Source organism: Erinaceus europaeus, chromosome 18 (assembly GCF_950295315.1).
Source record: "Erinaceus europaeus chromosome 18, mEriEur2.1, whole genome shotgun sequence".
Taxonomy (NCBI): Eukaryota; Metazoa; Chordata; class Mammalia; order Eulipotyphla; family Erinaceidae; genus Erinaceus; species Erinaceus europaeus.
The window spans coordinates 75,210,580-75,229,540 of record NC_080179.1 but is presented as its reverse complement, the minus strand read 5'-3'; the positions used below and the strand labels follow the sequence as shown (position 1 = coordinate 75,229,540).

Here is an 18,961-nt window from a genome sequence, read left to right as displayed (position 1 = left end):
CAGAACAGGCAAAGGGGCAAAGATAGGCTAGTTATGATGTCAGGTACGGTGGAGCGGCATGGCGGTTCCTGGGAGGAAAGAGGGGGCTAAGATGAGGAGGAACACAGAGAGATTTCTGCCAGAGACTTCCTGTGGGGCTAGCGTGGGGGTGCCTCTTTCTGGGCGCATACTCCCTGGGTTGGAGAGAACTTGACAGGAGCCAGCCTGGGCTGCTACTCACTCAGCAACGCAGGAGATAGCTGACTCAGGAACCAAACACATGGTGCGAGGTATGCAGCCTTTATTGATCAGAGACCACACTTCTATAGGATAGAACCGAAGTGGCAAGTCGGAAACGGAAATGGCTGGGAAAGGGGGTGGAGAAAGGCAAAAGCAGGCCAGGCTGGGAAGGTGGAAGCTTCCTTAGCAACTCTTGGGATGGTTTTAACTGGTGGGGTTAATATTACCCTGCAGGCAGGGCGGGTCTCAAAGCACGTAGATCAAAGGAGTGGAATGGGTGGGGATCTTTCAGGCAAAACAGTGATTTTGTAGATAGGCTCTAGTGTCAGCCATGCAGGGTAGAGCAGGGGGGCTGGCTTAATGCCTGACAACTCGCTTAAGTTACTTCCTGTACACCCACAATCCCTTGGGAGTTCCCCTGAGTCTGGCTGACATTAGCCGTATGCTGATTACGTTCATATCCCAACAGACAAGTCCACGTGGCACCCGGGAGAGCTAGAACACAGCCGCAGGGTCACTCAGGCCACGGGGGGAGATGTGATAGACGCAAACTTTTTAAACTAGGGATTTGATAATGGTTTACAAGATTATAAGATTGCAGAGGTGGCCCCACCTGCAGGGGAGTCGCTTCCCAGGCGGTGAAGCAGGTCTGCAGGTGTCTGTCTTTCTCTCCCCCTCTCTGTCTTCCCCTCCTCTCTCCATTTCTCTCTGTCCTACCCAACAACAACAACAACAATAATAACTACAACAATAAAACAACAAGGGCAACAAAAGGGAATAAATAAATAAATGTTTAAAAAATTCTTTAAAAAAATTAAAAATTAAAAAAAGATTGCAGAGGTGGTGTTCTTTTTTTAATTTTTATTTATTTATTTATTATTGGATAGAAACAAATTGAGGAGGAGACAGAGAGGGAAAGAGAAAGACGCCTGCGGCCCTACTTCACCACTCATGAAGCTTCCCCCCTGCAGGTGGGGACCAGGGGCTTGAACCTGGGTACTTGAACACTATAATGTGTGCTCTTAACCAGGTACGCCACCACCTGGTCCCCGTTCTTTTTTTTTTTTTTCTTTCTTTCTTTCTTTCTTTCTTTCTTTCTTTCTTTCTTTCTTCTTTCCTTCCTTGTTTTGGAAAGGGAAAAGGTAGAGAAAGTGAGAAAAATAGAGACACCTGCAGCCCTGTTTCACTGTTTGTGAAGCTTTCCACCTGCAGGTGGGGACCGGGGACTTGAACTCAGGTCCTTGTGCTTAGCTATGTGTGTGCTCTACCAGGCGCACCATCACTCAGCCCGGTTTCACACTGCACCTTCCACCAGAGTTCTGTGTCTCCATATCTAACCACCACAGTTCTCACAGTCTGAGAGACAGCCGGCTTTACTTTTCTTTTTCTCCAAGTCAGTGTTTGAAGCTTCTCTGTCCCACACATAAGTGAAGACATCTGATGTTCACCCTCACCTCTTACTCACTGCACTAAGCATAACCCCCAGCCCCATCCATTTGGCCCTGAAGCATACCGCTCCATCCTTTTCAGCTGCAGACGAGTAATCTGTGGAGTGTGTCTCCCATGTCTGCCTGAGCCTGAGTGCTGGGTCTTTCCCTGGAAGCACCTCCTCCCAAGCCAGGGGCCGTGTCACCCTGTGAGGACAGCAGTCCCCAGACACACACACACACACACACACACGCCTGCCTTGATTCTGCCCCACGAGTATGCCAAGCCTGCAGCCCCTCACAGCCGCCCTGTCTGTTTCCAGAGCAAGGACTTAAAGAGCCGGATCCTCCATCTAGAAGGTTCCTACAGGTCCAGCAAGGAGGGGCTGCTGACACAGATGGAGGCCAGGATCGCTGAGCTGGAGGACCGGCTGGAGACCGAGGAGAGGTGAGTGGTTCCGCCCAGACTTCCCTGCCCACCCTCCTCGGCGCCACCATCGCTCTGCCCTGGGGGACCAGCTTGGAAGCATCAGGACCAGCCATATTCAGCCTGGCATCCCCCATAGTGCGTGGGTTCCCTGATCACACTCCTTCCCGGCAGTGCCATTCTCTGCAGCAGGCTCTCGGCCAGTCCAGGGTCAGCACCGGGCTGGCCTTGACCCTCTTCTCTGCCACTCAAGCCCCTGATCTCAGGGTGAGTGAGCACTGGCTGAGCCCACAGCCGCGGCAGCCCCCTCCCCTCATGTCTGTTCTCTCGTCTCTCTCTGCCCCACGGCCAGTCGGGGCTGGAGCTTGGGCTGGTCTGCAGCCTGGGCTCCGGGGCGGGCGCTGAAAGCTCCTGGTTTCTGGCCCCGGCCTCTCCCCCCACCACCGCCACAGGGACCGGGCCAGCCTCCAGCTGAGCAACCGGCGGCTGGAGCGCAAAGTGAGGGAGCTGGTGATGCAAGTGGATGACGAGCACCTGTCCCTGACGGATCAGAAGGACCAGGTGAGGCCTCAGATACCTCCCCGCGTGACAGGCTGGGCCCGGGGCTGGGGGGCGAGAGGGGAGGTAGGGCTCCACACATCCCTGCCCACCGTTTCCCCGGCCTTCACTCAGTCTGGTTCCGTGGTTCCATAGCATGAGGCATTTCTTTCTTTCTTTCTTTCTTTCTTTCTTTCTTTCTTTCTTTCTTTCTTTCTTTCTTTCTTGCCTCCAGGGTTATCTCTGGGGCTCAGTGCCTGCACCATGAATCCACTGCTCCGGGAGGCCATTTTCCCCCCTTGGTTGCCCTTGTTGTTGTAGCCTTGTTGTGGTTATTATTGTTATTGTTGATGTCATTCATTGTTGGATAGGACAGAGAAATGGAGAGAGGAGGGGAAGAGAAAGACAGACACCTGCAGACCTGCTTCACCACCTGTGAAGCGACTCCCCTGCAGGTGGGGAGCCCTCTCATTAATTAATAAATAAAGCATTAAAAAAAAGTTTGCTGGGAGCAGTTGAGTTGTGCAGGCATGAAATCCCAGAGAAAACACTGGTAACGGGAGTCAGGCAGTAGCGCAGCAGGTTAAATGCACGTGTTGCAAAGCACAAGGATCCCGGCTCGAGCCCCCGGCTCCCCACCTACAGGGGAGTCGCTTCACAGGCGGTGAAGCAGGTCTGCAGGTGTCTGTCTTTCTCTCCCCCCTCTCTCCCTCCTCTCTCCATGTCTTTCTGTCCTATCCAACAACTTCAATAACAATAACTATAATAACTACAACAACAATAAAAACAAGGGCAACAAAAGGGAAAATAAATATATTTTTAAAAAATTTTAAAAGACACTGGTAACGATTGATTGGTTGGTTGGCTGACTGACTGATTGGAAGTAGATTTATTTAGTCTAAGCTCTCCTTTCCCTGAGACTGGTGGCCGAGAGAGGTGGTCGGTCCCTCGGCCTGGCCCCCCAGGGTGTTACTGTGTCCCAGCGGGCCTGTACACAGCTGGCCCTCACCTGCCCCCCTTCTGCCCTTGCAGCTCAGCTTGCGACTGAAAGCCATGAAGCGGCAGGTAGAGGAAGCTGAGGAGGAGATTGACCGGCTGGAGAGCTCCAAAAAGAAGCTGCAGAGGGAGCTGGAGGAACAGATGGACATGAATGAGCAGCTCCAGGGGCAGCTCAACTCCATGAAGAAAGACTTGAGGTGGGCAGGTGGGGACTGAGCCCAGCGCGGCATCCGCCTGGAGCCTGGGAGAGCTCACAGCCCCCAAGCATCCTTATGCCCCTCACTGGGGGCCGTCTCTGTGCTGCGGCCTTTCTGGGCCGTGCCCACTGGGGTCACTCACTAGCCCCGTAAGGTCTTGTATGTGTACTCGTGTCCTACACCAGTCGGGCGGGGATCATCCCTCTTGTCCAGGTGGGGAAACCGAGGCGTGGAGCAGAGACGCAGCTAACTCACTTGGATAGTGCTCTGCTTTGCTATGTTGCAACCCATTTTCAAGCCCAGCCCTCAGTACTGTAGGCTCTCCTCTTTCTCTCTCTCTTTCTCTCTCTCTCTCTCTCTCTCTCTCTCTCGTTCTCTCTCTTCCTCTACCCCCCTCAAAAAAAGACTAGCTTACAGCACTATGGTGAGGGTGCTACCTGAATCAGCCCTCCCCACTCCTATTTTTAATTTTTTAAAATATTTACTCATTCCCTTTTGTTGCTATTGTTGTTGTTATTGATATTATTATTGTTGGATAGGACAGAGAGAAATGGAGAGAGGAGGGGAAGACAGAGAGGGGGAGAGAAAGACAGACACCTGCAGACCTGTTTTACCACCTGGGAAGCGACTCCCCTGCAGGTGGGGAACCGGGGGCTCAAACTGGGATCCTTATGCCGGTCCTTGTGCTTTGCGCCACCTGCGCTTAACTCGCTGTGTAACCACCGGACTCCCCCCGACTCCTATTTTTAAAGAAAGTTAGGGAGAAATAAGATAAACTCTTGGCTGGAGGCCTCATGACAACTAGGATACCCCCATACCTGCTACAAAAGAAAGTTGCTTCCCCAGCTCCCTGCTGTAGTTCTGAGAGTAGCAGACAGGTGGGGTGTGGCTGCCTTCCACCACTAGCACCCTGGGGACAAGGGTCCTATAATTCAGCTACACCCATCTGCAGAGCTGAGCCTTTCTTACAGGCCTACTGCCCTGGGCCTGCCTGGGTTCAAGCCCCTAGTCCCACCTGCAGGGGAAGCTTTCATAAGCAGTTGGGTAGTGCTACCTCTCTCTCTCTCTCTCTCTCTCTCTCTCCCCCCCCCCCCGTCTCACCCTCTATAAAAAAAAAAAAAATGACTCCTGGTGACAGTAAAATTGTGCAGGTCCTGAACCTGAGATAACCGCAGTGGTGAAAAAAGGAAAAAAAAAGATAAGCCCCACTGAGGCTCCCTGTCAGGCCAGATTGGCACTGAGGCAAAAGGAAAACTCCCTAGTGTAGTGGTGCCGGCCTCGTCCAGCCCTGGGCCAGGAGCACCGACTAGAGGGGCAGCTGGGGGGGAGGGAGCCGTGCAGACCCAGGGAGCAGCCCCCTTGCTGTCCCCGCAGGCTGAAGAAGCCGCCCAGCAGAGTCCTGGATGACACGGATGACGAGGACGAGCTCAGCACCAATGGCGGCAGCCTGTATGAGGCCCCCCTCAGCTACACCATCCCCAAGGATGCCGTCAGCCAGCTCTGAGCTGCCCGGCGGGGAGATAGCCCTCCCCGCTCCCCTTGGGGACGTGGGGACCCCCGAAGCGGGAGACGAGAGGGAGCGCTCGGTGGCCTGGCCACTCACAGGATGAATCTTCCAGTACCTTCACCCTAACCCCCAGGTCGGGATGCAGCTCTGGGCACCTGGGACTCGCAGAACATTGACTACGCGGCTGCAGAAATCCGCTGTGGCGGGCTGGAGCTCCTATGGCCCAGCATCACTCTGTGCCTGGTTCAGTCCCGTATGAAAGAAAAGAAAAAGCAAGGGGGCGCATGGGGAGGCTCCAGATTTCTGGGGGGTCATTTACACCCCTGCAGGGTGATGTGTGCACTCCTAGGCAGCTGCTGTTCCCTTTGGCAATGTCACAGCGGGTCCCCTGGTGTGACTTGGTGATAGAGCTCACCCGTCCAGAGAGTATTATTTTAAAAAGAAACAAAGTAAGTATATATACACAGATAAGAGGTTTCGAGTAGTAAAGGGCATCGGCAGGAGAGGGATGAGGGGAAGTTAAACTCTGGGAAGCTGGAGAAGAGCGTGGTCAGGGCCGCTGCCCAGAGGCTGATGTCCAGGAGTCTCAGGAAGCAGCCACAGCAGGTGTCTGGCAGGCAGGCAGCGTCGCTGAGGGCCTTTGGGATGCTGCCATCATTCCTGAGCTGCTCCGACACCGGTGCCCAGTGCGGGTCCTCCGTCCTGGGTCAGGTGGGCCGGGGAGACTGCTTGCTGCGTGTCAGGCTTTGCGCTGTGGTTTCTGGAAGGATGGGGTGCTCTGCCCCCTGCCTTTCTGATAGGCATCGGGATGGCGGGTGGCTGCCAGGCAGGGAGCAGGAAGGTGTGAGTGCCAAGTCCCCAGGTTGTGGGGTGAGGGCGGGACAGGTGCTGCCAAAGCCACAGTGAGAGGGTGCAGGAAGGGCAAGGAGGCGTGTGTGTGTGTGTGTGTGTGTGTGTGTGTGTGTGTGTGTGTGTGCGCGCGTGCGCGCAAGTGAGAAAAAGAGAAGCACCTTCTGGAGCCTCGGGAGGTGTGGAGACAGGACGGGGGTGAGCGACATCTCAGGTCGCTGACAGGACAGGGAGGGAAGGGAGCAGTGTCAGGCCTCAAGTCGCATCCTGACTGCCTGGGACAGAAGGACATGGGTGAGCAGCGCCAGGCATGAAGTGAGTGACCGGGACTCTAGCGGGGTGGGGGGACACCATGTGGGGACACCAGATACTCAGCTCCTCAGCTCCTGCTCTCAGTTTGCTGGGTGTCACACATACCCACTCCTCCCTCTGTGACAGTCCCCTGTCATGCCCAGAAGCCAAGCCCAACACACATAAGGTTCCTCAGGGCCAGGGTGTGGACAGACAGGTGAGCAGGGCTGAGGTGGCAGCACTATGGGCCGTGTGCACATGGGAGACAGAAATGGGGGGAGCTGGGTGAGGGTCACAGATAGCTGCCTTGAGGAGGGGGTGGGGAGCCACTTGCCTCCCTGCCCCGGCTGACAGAGGCCGGCAGGATTCAGGGGGATCGTGGTCCTTGGCTGGGTGGGGGGCTGGAGTCCAGCCCTTCCCCACTTCTGTGGCCATTGTCACCCCACCACAGCTGGGGAGTCTGTGATACTTATTCCAGCTGCAGAAAGGATCCTGCCCGGAGCCACCCCAGCAAGTCCATACTGACCCACGTTTCAGATATAGCCTTTGGAACCGGAAATACACACGTGAACTAAACTGGGTCAAGCCTCCTCCATCCTGGAGGGGTTGGAGTCTAGGGACTCCCTGGCATGATGACCCTAAGTATGGTCTTGATTTCCCCATCACCAACCCCCAGTGTTGCCACCCTCATAGGCATGTGCCCGTAAGCTGGCCTGGAGGGCTCAGCAGAATGCCACATCCCTGCCAGCAGCTCCCCCTGGTGGTATCAAGGCTGGTATCAAGGAGCCCGGTGGGCATGCACAGAGGATCAGGGGGCACCAGGGCTGGGAGGTGAGCAGAGTATGGCAGTATGACCCTGGCAACTTGATCAGTGTCCGGAGAACTCTGGCCCGCCTCGGGCTCGAATTTGATTCTCTTCATGTATTATCTTCTTTCCCTCTCAGTTCCTTTATGAGATAACCTCGCTTAAAGATACTTCCTTTCGCTAGCTGCAGAAGAGAAAAAGTATGATATTTGATGCCAGTGTGGCCAGACGCAATGCTGAGCAGACAGTTGGTAGATAGTGTTCAGAATGTGAGTGTCACTCTGACGGCAATCGGCTGCTTCTGGTGGGTTCCTGCTTTGGCTGGGTGCAGGGCGTCAGTTGCCCTGATTTGTGCCAAGGAAGACATACTATTCTTGCCACAGCTACCTCTGTGTAAGTAAGGCCCTCTGTGAAGCAAAGGCCTTTAAATAAACGCTGTCACCCAATGGGAACTCTGACACGCATGTTCTTTGGGGCCCCACAGCTGGGTTGGGTGTCCACTGAAGTGTGCTGCTGGTCGTGCTGCTGGAGGGAGGGACGTTTTGAGTTGGCCAGTGTCTAGAATAGAAGGGTGGGAGGGGTCCCAGGGGCTGGTGCTCAGAGACTCCTAACCAGGGTGGTCTGAGAACCCAAAGTGTCCATTTCCCAAAAATGGCCAAAGAAAATGTGTGTGAGTGGGAACCTGTGTGGTGACGCCCCTGGCTGAACACACCTGTTACAATGCTCGAGCACCCCAGGTTCAAGGCCCCCTCCCCCCCCCCCCGTTCCCTACCTGCCGGGTTGGAAAGCTTTGCCAGTGATGAAGCAGGGCTACATATGTCTCTCTCCCTTTCTGTCTTCCTCATTCCCTCTCAAATTCTGGCTGTCTCTTACCCAATAAATAAGAAATCATTTAAAAATAAATTACATATATATATATATATATATATATATATATATATATATAAAAGTGGCCAGAGGGTAGATAGCATAATGATTATGCAAAGAAACTCTCATGCCTGAGGCTCTAAAGTCCCAGGTTCAATCCCCCACACCAACATAAGCCAGAGCTGAACAGTGCTCTGGTAAAAGTAACTAAAAGGAAAAGCATGTTAATAACAAGAAGCCGGTGTCCAGTACACATGCCTGAACTCAGGTGACGTCTCCTGTGGTCTGGATTTGTATGTTAATCTTTCTCACACGGAAGCTACAGCAGTCACACTGCAGATGCCCTGTTTCCATTTTATTCATTTCTTTTTCCAGTTTATGGGGCAGGGTAGATAGTAGACTACAGTGCAGTGGTTGGCACACGGGCAGTTTCTCATGTCTCCACGCTAGGTGTCTACAGGACATTCTCACTCCCAACCTAGGTCCTTTTCTACCAGGATAACCCAGAGCCCCACCCACATACATAATTCCAAAGTAGTCACCGCAGACTCCTTCACTGGGAACGTTAGGTTCCGGGATCTGTGAAGTCACAGTGTCCCAACCTCTGGACATGGAGGGGCGTCCCCATCCAGCCCTATCTGACCTCATCCCAGAGCTCATGGCCCTGCCAGGACAGAAAGGGTTGGAGAGTGAGACAAGCCAAGTGCCTCCAACTTCTGATGAAACCAGACTGAAGCCGATGGCCTAGCCCTTGCTATGCGGCGTGCTCCTCCCTCAGTGCTGGGCTCAGTGCCCAGCCTTACCTCAGATCCAGCTTGTCCCTGGGCTCTGTGGCCACAACTCTAGGGCTTCCTCGGAGACCTTAGCTCCTCCAGGATAATCTGTGTCTATCTGGTGTCCCCAGGGAGCGTTTTCTTGGCATTTAGATTAAAACAGTAGGAGCCATAACTGTCTGGGGAGACAGCATATGGGTGACACAAGACTCACACCTGAACCTCAGAGACCTGAGGTTCAATTCAGAGCACCAGAAGCAGAACCCACCACTGATGCCGGGCTGGCTTCGCGGGCGGGAGACAGACGACCAGGGACTCGTGGCTGAGCTGGGAACGCAGGTCAATCTTTATTGACAAGCGGGGATGCAGTTCAACAATCTGATCTCTACTAATCTTTCTTCATTCGAAAGCCCTGTCTTTTATGTCTCCTGAGGCGGAAGTGTCAGGTCCGAAGAGGATGTACGTAGGATAGGGGGTGGGGAGAAGGAAAATGACGCTCGAACCAGTGGGGATTAAACCAATGAAAAATAATGATTATGTAAATAGACCAGAGTCAAGCAATGCAACAGACGGGGTCTTAGAAGAAGCAGAATTTAAAAGCAGACCAACATTTCCCTCTTTCTTTTTAACTAAGATGGTAGACAGAGATTACAGAAAGGAAAGAAACATATTGAAGAGCCTTTAGCAGAATTCTTCATTTTCTTTTTTCTTTTTTTTTTAATTTTTAAATTTCTTTATTGGGGAATTAGTGTTTTACATTCGACAGTAAATACAATAGTTTGTACATGCATAACATTCCCCAGTTTCCCATATAACAATACAACCCCCACTAGGTCCTCTGTCATCCTTCTTGGACCTGTATTCTCCCCAGCCACCCACCCCATCCTCGCCTATTTTTAAAGAAACACCAAAATGAGCTGGGGCCCTATTCGGGGAGTCCTGAGATTCCCAAACAGACATGATGGGCCTAGACCTCGAATAAATGCCTCTCTCCATTGTTACCGGTCATCTCTATCAGGAGCAGCACAATAGACCCCAATTCTTCATATTCTTCAGAAAAGCTAATTTATACAAAAAATATTTTGATGAGCCTGTTTGTTGTAGAACAGCCCTAGTTACATAACAGGGAGGGCTAAGAGTTATACCTGTTATAAATAAATATTCTCACAGCACAGTAATGAATTATAGTGTGCTGACTTGAATAGACTATGAAGAAGTCAACAGTTTGCAGAAGAGTTCCTTGGACAATAAAATTCCAGAAAAAATGGTAGAAATTCAGCATTCAAGAATCAAAAAGCAACCAAGAGAGGTCATCTCTATTGCTTGAACTACAAGGTAACAGGTAGACAGAAACAAGACAAGAAAAAATAAAAGGAAAAATAATTCTTGTGTTGCCAGAATTACTCATGCTTAATATTCATTAACAAATGATTTATTACTGTGCAATAATATAGTCTTAATTTCCTACATATACTCCATGATTATACCATTCTCATCATTCCACATTTAAAAGAAATGTATTATCTTTATTTATTTATTGGATAGAGACAGCCAGAAATTGAGAGGAGGAGGGAAGACAGAGAAGGAGAGAGACAGAGAGACACCTGCAGACCTGCTTCACCACTCACAAAACTTTCCTCCTGCAGGTGGGGACTGGGGGCTCGAGCCTGGGTCCTTCTGTACTGTAACGTGCGCTCGACCAGGTGCACCACCACCTGGCCCCATCATTCCATATTTCAAGTCTATTATGCATAACTCTTTAGTGCTTTGGATTAGTAAGGAACTGTTGTTGTTTTCTACATTTGAATTGTTTGAATTTATTTTGAGAGAAAAACAACAACAAACAAAAAACAACTTCAAAGAGGAGTAACGAGGAAGGAGTCATGCATAAAAGATAAAGACCACTGGATCAGTTACACACAGTAGGAAAAATAATAGGCTTCCTTTTCACTGTGCTTGAGGGAGGGAGACTCAACTTAATTTGATGTGTACCTCAATAGATAACTAACCGCACGTGAAATTCACGTAAGGCATACCATCTCATTCCACAACTCAGTCAAGACTTGTGAACTGAATTTGTCTGGAGAGTTAATAAAAAGTCAATGACTAGTGGCGATGACATAAAATGAGTGACAGGGATTTGATACTGAGGTACAAAAAAATCAGGCAAGGCGGGTCCTAGGTAACTGGTTATGTCAATAGATGGCAGGGATAAGCGGGGAAGCTGGCGTACTGCCCAACAACTGAGCAAGCAGTGTTGTATGGGGGGGGAGAGAAAAAGAAAAGAGAAGAGGGGGTCGGGCGGTGGCGCAGCGGGTTAAGCGCACATGGCGCCAAGCGCAGGGACCGGCATAAGGATCTCGGTTCGAGCCCCCAGCTCCCCACCTGCAGGGGAGTCGCTTCACAGGCGGTGAAGAAGGTCTGCAGGTGTCTGCCTTTCTCTCCCCCTCTCTGTCTTCCCCTCCTCTCTCCATTTCTCTCTGTCCTGTCCAACAACGACAACATCAGTAACGATACCAATAATAACCACAACAAGGCTACAACAACAAGGGCAACAAAAGGAGGCAAAAATGGCCTCCAGGAGCGATGGAGTCATAGTGTAGGCACTGAGCCCCAGCAATGACCCTGGAAGCAAAAAAAGAAAGAAAGAAAGAAAGCAACTGACCCAAGTTTGCAGCCTCTGACCCAGTTATAAACCTGTAGGCTTCTAGATCCCAGGCCAGTGAAATAACTCACTCATCACTGCTTCGCTGTGTGCAGTCCAAGTTCAAGGCTGGCCCCGACTGCATTGAAGGAAGCTGTGGTCTCTGATTCTCTGCCTCTTTGTCTCTATCTAAAAATAATAATCAATACCAAGCCCAGAAAGCTATGGACTTAATGAAATTGTGTGATCTTCCCAGGCCCCCAAAAAGGCCTGTCACCACCTCCCACCATGCTGCCCCACCACCACTCTCCAGAGGGCTGTAGAGTTAGCACAGAGGTTCTGCAAAAGACTTTCATGACTGAGACTCCAGTGTCCCAGGTTCAATCTCCAGCACCATCGTAAACCAGATTGGAGCAGTGCTCTGCTCTCTCTTGTGTCTATCTTTCTCTCTGTATCTCTCACTCTCATAAAATAAAATATTAAATAGAAGCCAGGAGGGAGCCGGGCGGTAGCACAGAGGGTTAAGTGCAGGTGGCGCAAAGCTCAAGGACCAGCATAAGGATCTCGGTTCAAGCCCCCGGCTCCCCACCTGCAGGGGAGTCGCTTCCCATGCGGGGAAGCAGGTTAGCAGGTGTCTGTCTTTCTCTCCCCCTCTCTGTCTTCCCCTCCTCTCTCCATTTCTCTCTGTCCTATCCAACAACAAAGATGTCAAAACAACAATAATACCCACAACAATGTTAAACAACAAGGGCAACAAAAGGGTAAATAAATAAATATTAAAATAAAATAAAATAAAAAGAAGCCAGGCTGAGGGGAAAAAAAGGCCACGTGGTTCCAGTTATATGTGAGACTTTGAAAACAAAGGAACAAGTGACACAGAATCTGACTCATACAGAAAGGGACTAGAATTGTGGGACCACACGCTCAGAGGGCTGGGAGACCCAAAGGGAGTCAAGCACAGAGATGCAGATACATGAGCAGAGGACCCGGCTAGAGAGAGAGATATCCAGGCTGGGAGGCTGGGGATATGGATCGATCTGCTAACTCCCATGCCCAGCAAAGTAGCAATTATCAGAGCAAGACTCCCACCGTCTGCACCCCAAAAAGAATTTTGGTATATACTCCCCGAGGGGTTAATAATAGGGGAAGTAAACGAGAGGTACTGACATTCCACCAGGACCGAAGTATTTGTCAGGAAACTTGTTTTTATTTATTTATTGCCTCCAGGTTTATCGCTGGTGCTGGCACTACAAACCCACTGTTCCTAGTGGATATACGTATTTTTTTAAATTTTATGTATTTATTTTCCCTTTTGTTGCCCCTGTTGTCTTTTTACTGTTGTTGTAGTTATTACTGTTGTAATAGGCAAGGGCAGGCGGCAAAGTGACCTGGGTCACGTCTAGAACGACAGAGACCTCCGCCTCCAGCGCCTCCCATATGGTCTAGCGGTCAGGATTCCTGGTTTTCACCCAGGCGGCCCGGGTTCGACTCCCGGTATGGGAACGCACGTCTCTTTTCTTTTCCTGGGAGCTGTGCACCCCCTCCCCCATGCAAGTTGACGCTAGTGACAAGATGAGACCTCAAGCATGAGGGCTTAAGTTTGATTCCCAGTATCCCATGAGCTGGAGTGATGCTCTGGCGTTCTCTACCTCCTCCCTTGTTAATAAATACATTTTAAGAAAGAAAAAAAAAAAAAAGAATCTAAGAGAAAAGAGGTAAAGAAAGGGAACCAGCTGCTGGAGTCCCAGGGAGACAACAAAGACTTTCTGACAACCTTTGGCGTGTTGCTCGAGGAGTGTGTGTGACTTAGCTTTCTTTTGTTTTGTGTGTTCTCTTCGAATGCCACACTGACCTGTTGCACCCCCCGGCCGAGATGCGCTCAATAACATGAATAACCGTAACGCTCTTCCTGGAAGGCAATAGCGCCCCCTGCAGGATCCACTGGAAATGCGCTGCGTTGCCAAGCACTACACATCCAACAAGCTTGTTTAGAAGAGCCAGGGAAGACAGGGTGGTGGTTATGCCAAAAACTTTTCCGCCTGAGGCACTGAGTTCCCAGATTCAATCCCCAGCACCACCATAAACCGGAGCTGAGCAGTGCTGGGGGAAGAAAGAGAAAAAAAAAAAAAAAAAAAGCAGAAAAACAGAAGGAAAAGAAAAATTTCCCCCACTGGCAGGCTAGAAATGCAAAATCAATTCTTCAATTAAAATAAAAGGGAGTAAGGGGCCTGGGCAGTAGTACCGCAGCGGGCTAAGCGCACAAAGCACAGGGGCCCGCGTAAGGACCCGGGTTCAAGCCCCCGGCTCCCCACCCCACCTGCAGGAGGGTCACTTCACAAGCAGTGAAGCAGGTCTGTAGGTGTTTCTCTCTCCCCTCTCTCTGTCTTCCCCTCCTCTCTCGATTTTTCTCTGTCCTGTCCAACAATAACAACAGCAATAACAATAACTAGAGCAAGAAAATTGTTTCCTTGAAGGAAGCAGTAGCCTTTGTAGAGTGAAACACTTAATGGCATACAACCCCTCCTGCAAAAGTTCCTGACATTTTGGCAAATTGGCCCCTACTGGTCTTCTGCCAGTATAGCCACAGGACCATCAAGGAAAGCACACTGGGGGAGGGCAGTAAGCGGCCGGTTTGTGCAGGAGTTCCTCATAAATGGCCCGAGATTGGTGCGGTGAGTAAAGCACTGGACTCAAGCTGGAGGTCCTGAGTTCAACCCCTGGCACTGCATGTGTCAGAGTGGAACTCTGGTTCTCTTTCCTTTCTGTCATAAATTGTTCAAAATATTTGTCCCACTGTATCCCCCCACGCACACTCACACCCTACTAAAGGCTATTAAAGGGGATTTTAACTCAGTACTACACTTAAATTTGTTTTTTTTCTAGAGCATTGCTCAGCTCTGGCTTATGGTGGTGCAGGGGATTGAATTTGGGACACTGGAGCCTCAGGCATGAGAGTGTCTTTGCAGAACCTTTATACTATGTACCCCCACCCTTATTTTATTTATTTTGCCTCCAGCAATATCACTGGGGCTGGGTGCCTGCAGCAGTAGGAATCCATTGTTCCTGGTGGCCATCTGTATTCTATTGTTGCTGTTTTTGGATAGGACGGAGAGAAATACAGGCAGAGAGGAGGGGAAGACAGAGAGGGGAAGAGAAAGACTTGTTGCTTGTGAAGCAACCCCCCCTTGTGTTCAAGCGCCCACCACTTTGTTGAGTGCTTTACCTCCCTGGGTAACGCCTGTACTAGACTTAACTAGATTAGACTCCTGCAACCTTCTGGGAGCAGCCACACTGACACATTCTTCTGACTCTCAGTGAACCAAGACAGCAAGGGCTGGCTGCCAAGGACCCCAGGCCCGAGCCTGAGCAGAGCTGGGCAGCGGGGTACCCAGAGAGCAGAGCGCAGCCCTAGACCCTGAGAGGCCCTGGGGACATTCTCTCACCTTATGTCTCCCATCTAAGCATGCCTGTCCCTCTCCTGCTTAAGTATTCTTGGGTTGCCCTGAAAAACTCCTTAATATGTATAGACTCACGAAACACTGTAACCACACTCAGTATAATACCAGAACCTCGCTCACTCACTCTTTTTAAAATATCTTATTTATTTACTAATGAGAGGGACAGAAGAGAGAAAGAACCAGACAGCATTCTGGTACATGTGTGGCAGGGGATCAAACGCAGGACCTTATGCTTGACAGTCTAACACCTTATCCACTGTGCCACCTCCCGGACCACAAGCCTCACTCATTGTTCTTTGAAGCTTAACATCAAGCTTCACATCAACTCAGGTTTTGTTCAGTTTAGTCAGTTTTTGTTTGTTTTAGGATAGAGACAATTAAGAGGGAGCACCGTTTCACCACTCATGAAGCTTCCCCCTCACCCCTCTGTGGGGATGTGGGATGGGGACATGGGGCTTGAACCTGGATTTTTATGCAACTGCTTTGCGTGTGCTTAACAAAACCACTGGGGAGTCGGATGGAAACACACTCAAAAGCTCAAAGCGCAAGGACTGGCATAAGGATCCCGGCAAACGACAACAACAAGGGCAACAAAAGGGAAAATAAATAACTATTTAAACAACAAACAACAACAAAGTGAGCCACCTTCTGGCCCCTCAAGTTGTTTTTCTAGCCCAAACCCCTCTTTTCTTCTACTTCCCTTCTTTTTCTTTCTTCCTTCCTTTTTTTTTCTTTTTGCCTCCAGGGTTATTCCTGGGGCTCAGTGCCTACACTACAAATCCACTGCTCCTGGAAGCTATTTTTCCCATTTTGTTGCCCTTGTTGTCGTTATTATTGCCATTGATGTTGTTGGATAGGACAGAGAGAGGGGGAGAGAAAGCTAGACCCCTGCAGAACTGCTTCACCGCTTGTGAAGCTGAGGAGGTCAGAGAAAAGATCTAGGACACTAAAAGTGACTGCATCTGGGACAGCCTCCGCCATGTCAGGTCTGACCTCAGCCCCACGCTGAATTAACAAAAAGTTCCACTCTGAACCCAACCAAGCAGAGATGAGCAGGAAAGTCCCCGAAAGCAGAACAGCTGTTGACCCGAAACCAACTGTTCCTTGGTCCGTGTGAGCATCCCCACCTGTCCCCACCCTGTGCTGACTCTAAACAGCTGGGACGAGAAACGCCCTGGGTGGCAAGACTTCCCCTGCCTGGGGGCTCTGGGAATCCCAGCTATAGCTTGCTAATAAAGGCTCTTGTACTTGCATGTGACTCTGGACTTCCTTGTGTGTGATCGGACCCGAACTTCTGAGCATAACAAAGCGACCCCCCGCCCCAGCAGGGGCTCCTTACACCGGTCCTGGTCCTTGTACTCTGCAGGCACCTGCACTTAACCTGCTGTGCTACCACCTGAGCCCCCTTCCTTCCTTCCTTCCTTCCTTCCTTCCTTCCTTCCTTCCTTCCTTCCTCCCTCCCTTCCTTCCTTCCTTCCTTCCTCCCTTCCTCTTTCTTTCTTTCTTTCTTTCTTTTCTTTCTTTCTTTCTTTCTTTCTTTCTTTTCCTTCTTGTCATTTCTGAGGCTTCAGCATTCCAGATTGGCTTTCTCAAATAAAAAGAGAGACAAAAACAGAGGGATAGGGAACAGCAGCATACCACCAAAGCTCCCCTCAGACACACTGGAACACATGGCTGAGGCATGGGCATGGCGAGCAGGCCGCCTGCCTCCAAGGTGAGTTATCTGGACCCCTCACCTCTTCTTTTCTATGTAGTTGCTCTGGTCATTTCATTTCAAAACACTATTTATTGGGGCAAGGGAGATAGGATAAAGTTTCCACAAAAGACTCTCACACCTCAGGCTCTTGAGTTCCCAGGTTCAATCCCTAGCACCACCGAGCTGAGCAGTGCTCTAACATGTGTGTGTGTGTGTGTGTCTTTCTGTATCTCTCACTCATTAAAATAAAGTAAATAAAGTATTTTTTAAATAATGCACAATAGTGAGGGAGATAGCATAATGATTATGCAAAGCCTCATACATGAGGCTCCAAAGTCCCAAATTTAATCCCACACACCACCATACGCCAGAGCTGGGTAGTATTCAGTAAAAACATAGGTGTACACGCATCTTTTTGGTTGGGTGTTATGGAGTCCTTAGGCTATATCCCTAGGAGAGGAATTACTGGGTCATATGGCAGGTCCATTTCTAGCCTTGTGAGGGTTCTCCAGACTGCTCTCCACAAAGGTTGGACCAAGTTACATGCCCACCAGCAATGTAGGAGGGTTCCTTTGTCCCCACAACCTCTCCAGCATTTGCTGCTGTCATTTTTGATGTGTGACATCTGGGGGGGGGGTATCTCATTGTTGTCTTTATTTGCATTTCTCTGACAGTGACCTGGAGCAATTTTTCTGGAACCAGAAAACACCTATAATCACCTAAGTAAAGATGTTTTTACTCATGTGTGGAATCTAGAGATCTGGTACACATGGACTTGCCAAAAAAAAAAAAAAAAATTCAGGGGGTCCCGATGGTGGCTTAGCGGGTTAAGCGCACATAGTACGAAGCACAAGGATCCTCGCAAGGAACCTGGTTAGAGCCTCGGGCTCATCTCCAGGTGTCTGTCTTTCTGTTCCCCTCTCTATCTTCCCCTCCCTTCTCAATTTCTCTCTGTGCTATCCAATTCAAAACAAACAAACCTCCAGGAGAATTGGCACCAGGCCCCAGCGATAACCCTGGAGCCAGAAAGAAAGAGAGCAAGAAAGAAAAAGAAGGAAGGAAGGAAGGAAGGAAGGAATCCAAACAAAACAGAAGCAAGCAAACTGTAAGACTTGTGGGAATTAAGTTATCTTTGGGTGGTGGGAAGGTGAGTGAGTATACAGAACTCTGGTTGTGGTTTGGTGTGAAACTTTGCATTGCAATGTTACAACCTTGTGATCCATTAAAAACACACACACACACACACACAAGTCATGTAGCAATGGTGGGGACAGGATGAGACACTTGCATCAACATGCATGGGGGAGGGAAGAGGGCACAGCTCCCAGGAAGAAAACAGACATGCGTTCCCATACCGGGAGTCGAACCCGGGCCGCCTGGGTGAAAACCAGGAATCCTAACCGCTAGACCATATGGGAGGCGCTGGAGGCTGGCTCTCTGTCGCTCTAGACGTGACCCAGCTCACCTTTGCCGCCCGCCCTTGCCCATTGCGGCTGCGCAGTGCGACTCGCTCCGCCCAGGGCCCCCGCCCTCCTGACTGCGGCTGCGCAGACCCGCGACCCAGGGACCGCCTGCCGGGTGGGGCGGAGCCGCCTGTCTGTGCGTCTGTGTGTCTGTCTGTGTGTGTGTCTGTTTCGTCTGTCTCTGTCGGTGTGTGTGTGTGTCTGTCTGTGTGTGTCCGTGTGTCTGTGTCTGTCTCTGTGTCTGTCTGTCTGCCTGTCTGTCTGTGTGTCTGTCTATGTGTCTGTCTGTGTGTCTCTCTGTGTGTCTGTCTGTCTGCCTGTCTGTGTGTGTGTGTGTCTGTCTGTCGGCTGAGCTGGCTGCTGAGCGCGAGCCCGTCCTGAAACGCAGACTTTCTGCGTGTCTGGGTGCGGACTGAGCGATTTACTCCGCATGCGGTGCGGGCGGGGGCCGGGCACACAGTCGCTGTGCGCAGCTCCTGCCGCCCGGGTTCCCTCCCTACGTGCTGGGGTCTCTAGCGTCCAGGGTGCTTTTGGTAAGCAGACGAAAGGCACCTTGCAAACATCCGCGGGGAGCCTGGTGCCTGGCACCCGCACAGATGCGGACGCGGGACTGCGGCCTGCCAGGCTCAGCCCAGATCCCCCTGGGGATGCAGGGAGAGGAGCTGCAACGGAGCGGACCAGTGGGGGCAGCGCCCTGTCCACAAGCCCCACAAGCCCAGCGCGGGCCCTGAAGGGGGAGGCTGGGGGTGCTGGGGGCCGGAGCTCGGTTCTTGGCGCTGCAGCTGGGTGCTGGGCTGGCCGC

The 18,961-nt window shown here is 50.9% G+C and overlaps 1 protein-coding gene and 2 non-coding genes across 3 annotated transcripts in view; 2 read left to right on the top strand and 1 right to left on the bottom strand.

Moving 5' to 3' along the window:
• Positions 1-7,710, top strand: part of CGNL1 (cingulin like 1) — a 28,299-nt gene extending 20,589 nt beyond the window's left edge. The window contains exons 5-8 of the mRNA XM_060178226.1: positions 1,970-2,094; positions 2,526-2,634; positions 3,643-3,806; positions 5,181-7,710. Coding sequence (XP_060034209.1) covers positions 1,970-2,094; positions 2,526-2,634; positions 3,643-3,806; positions 5,181-5,310 — 528 coding nt within the window. The 3' untranslated portion in view covers positions 5,311-7,710. The remainder of the gene's footprint in view (positions 1-1,969; positions 2,095-2,525; positions 2,635-3,642; positions 3,807-5,180) is intronic.
• A 5,263-nt stretch (positions 7,711-12,973) lies between these two features.
• On the top strand, positions 12,974-13,045 carry TRNAE-UUC (transfer RNA glutamic acid (anticodon UUC)). The gene has a single exon. It is a non-coding gene; the product is annotated as a tRNA-Glu (tRNA).
• A 4,997-nt stretch (positions 13,046-18,042) lies between these two features.
• On the bottom strand, positions 18,043-18,114 carry TRNAE-UUC (transfer RNA glutamic acid (anticodon UUC)). Its single transcript has one exon. It is a non-coding gene; the product is annotated as a tRNA-Glu (tRNA).
• Between the last annotated feature and the right edge of the window lie 847 nt (positions 18,115-18,961).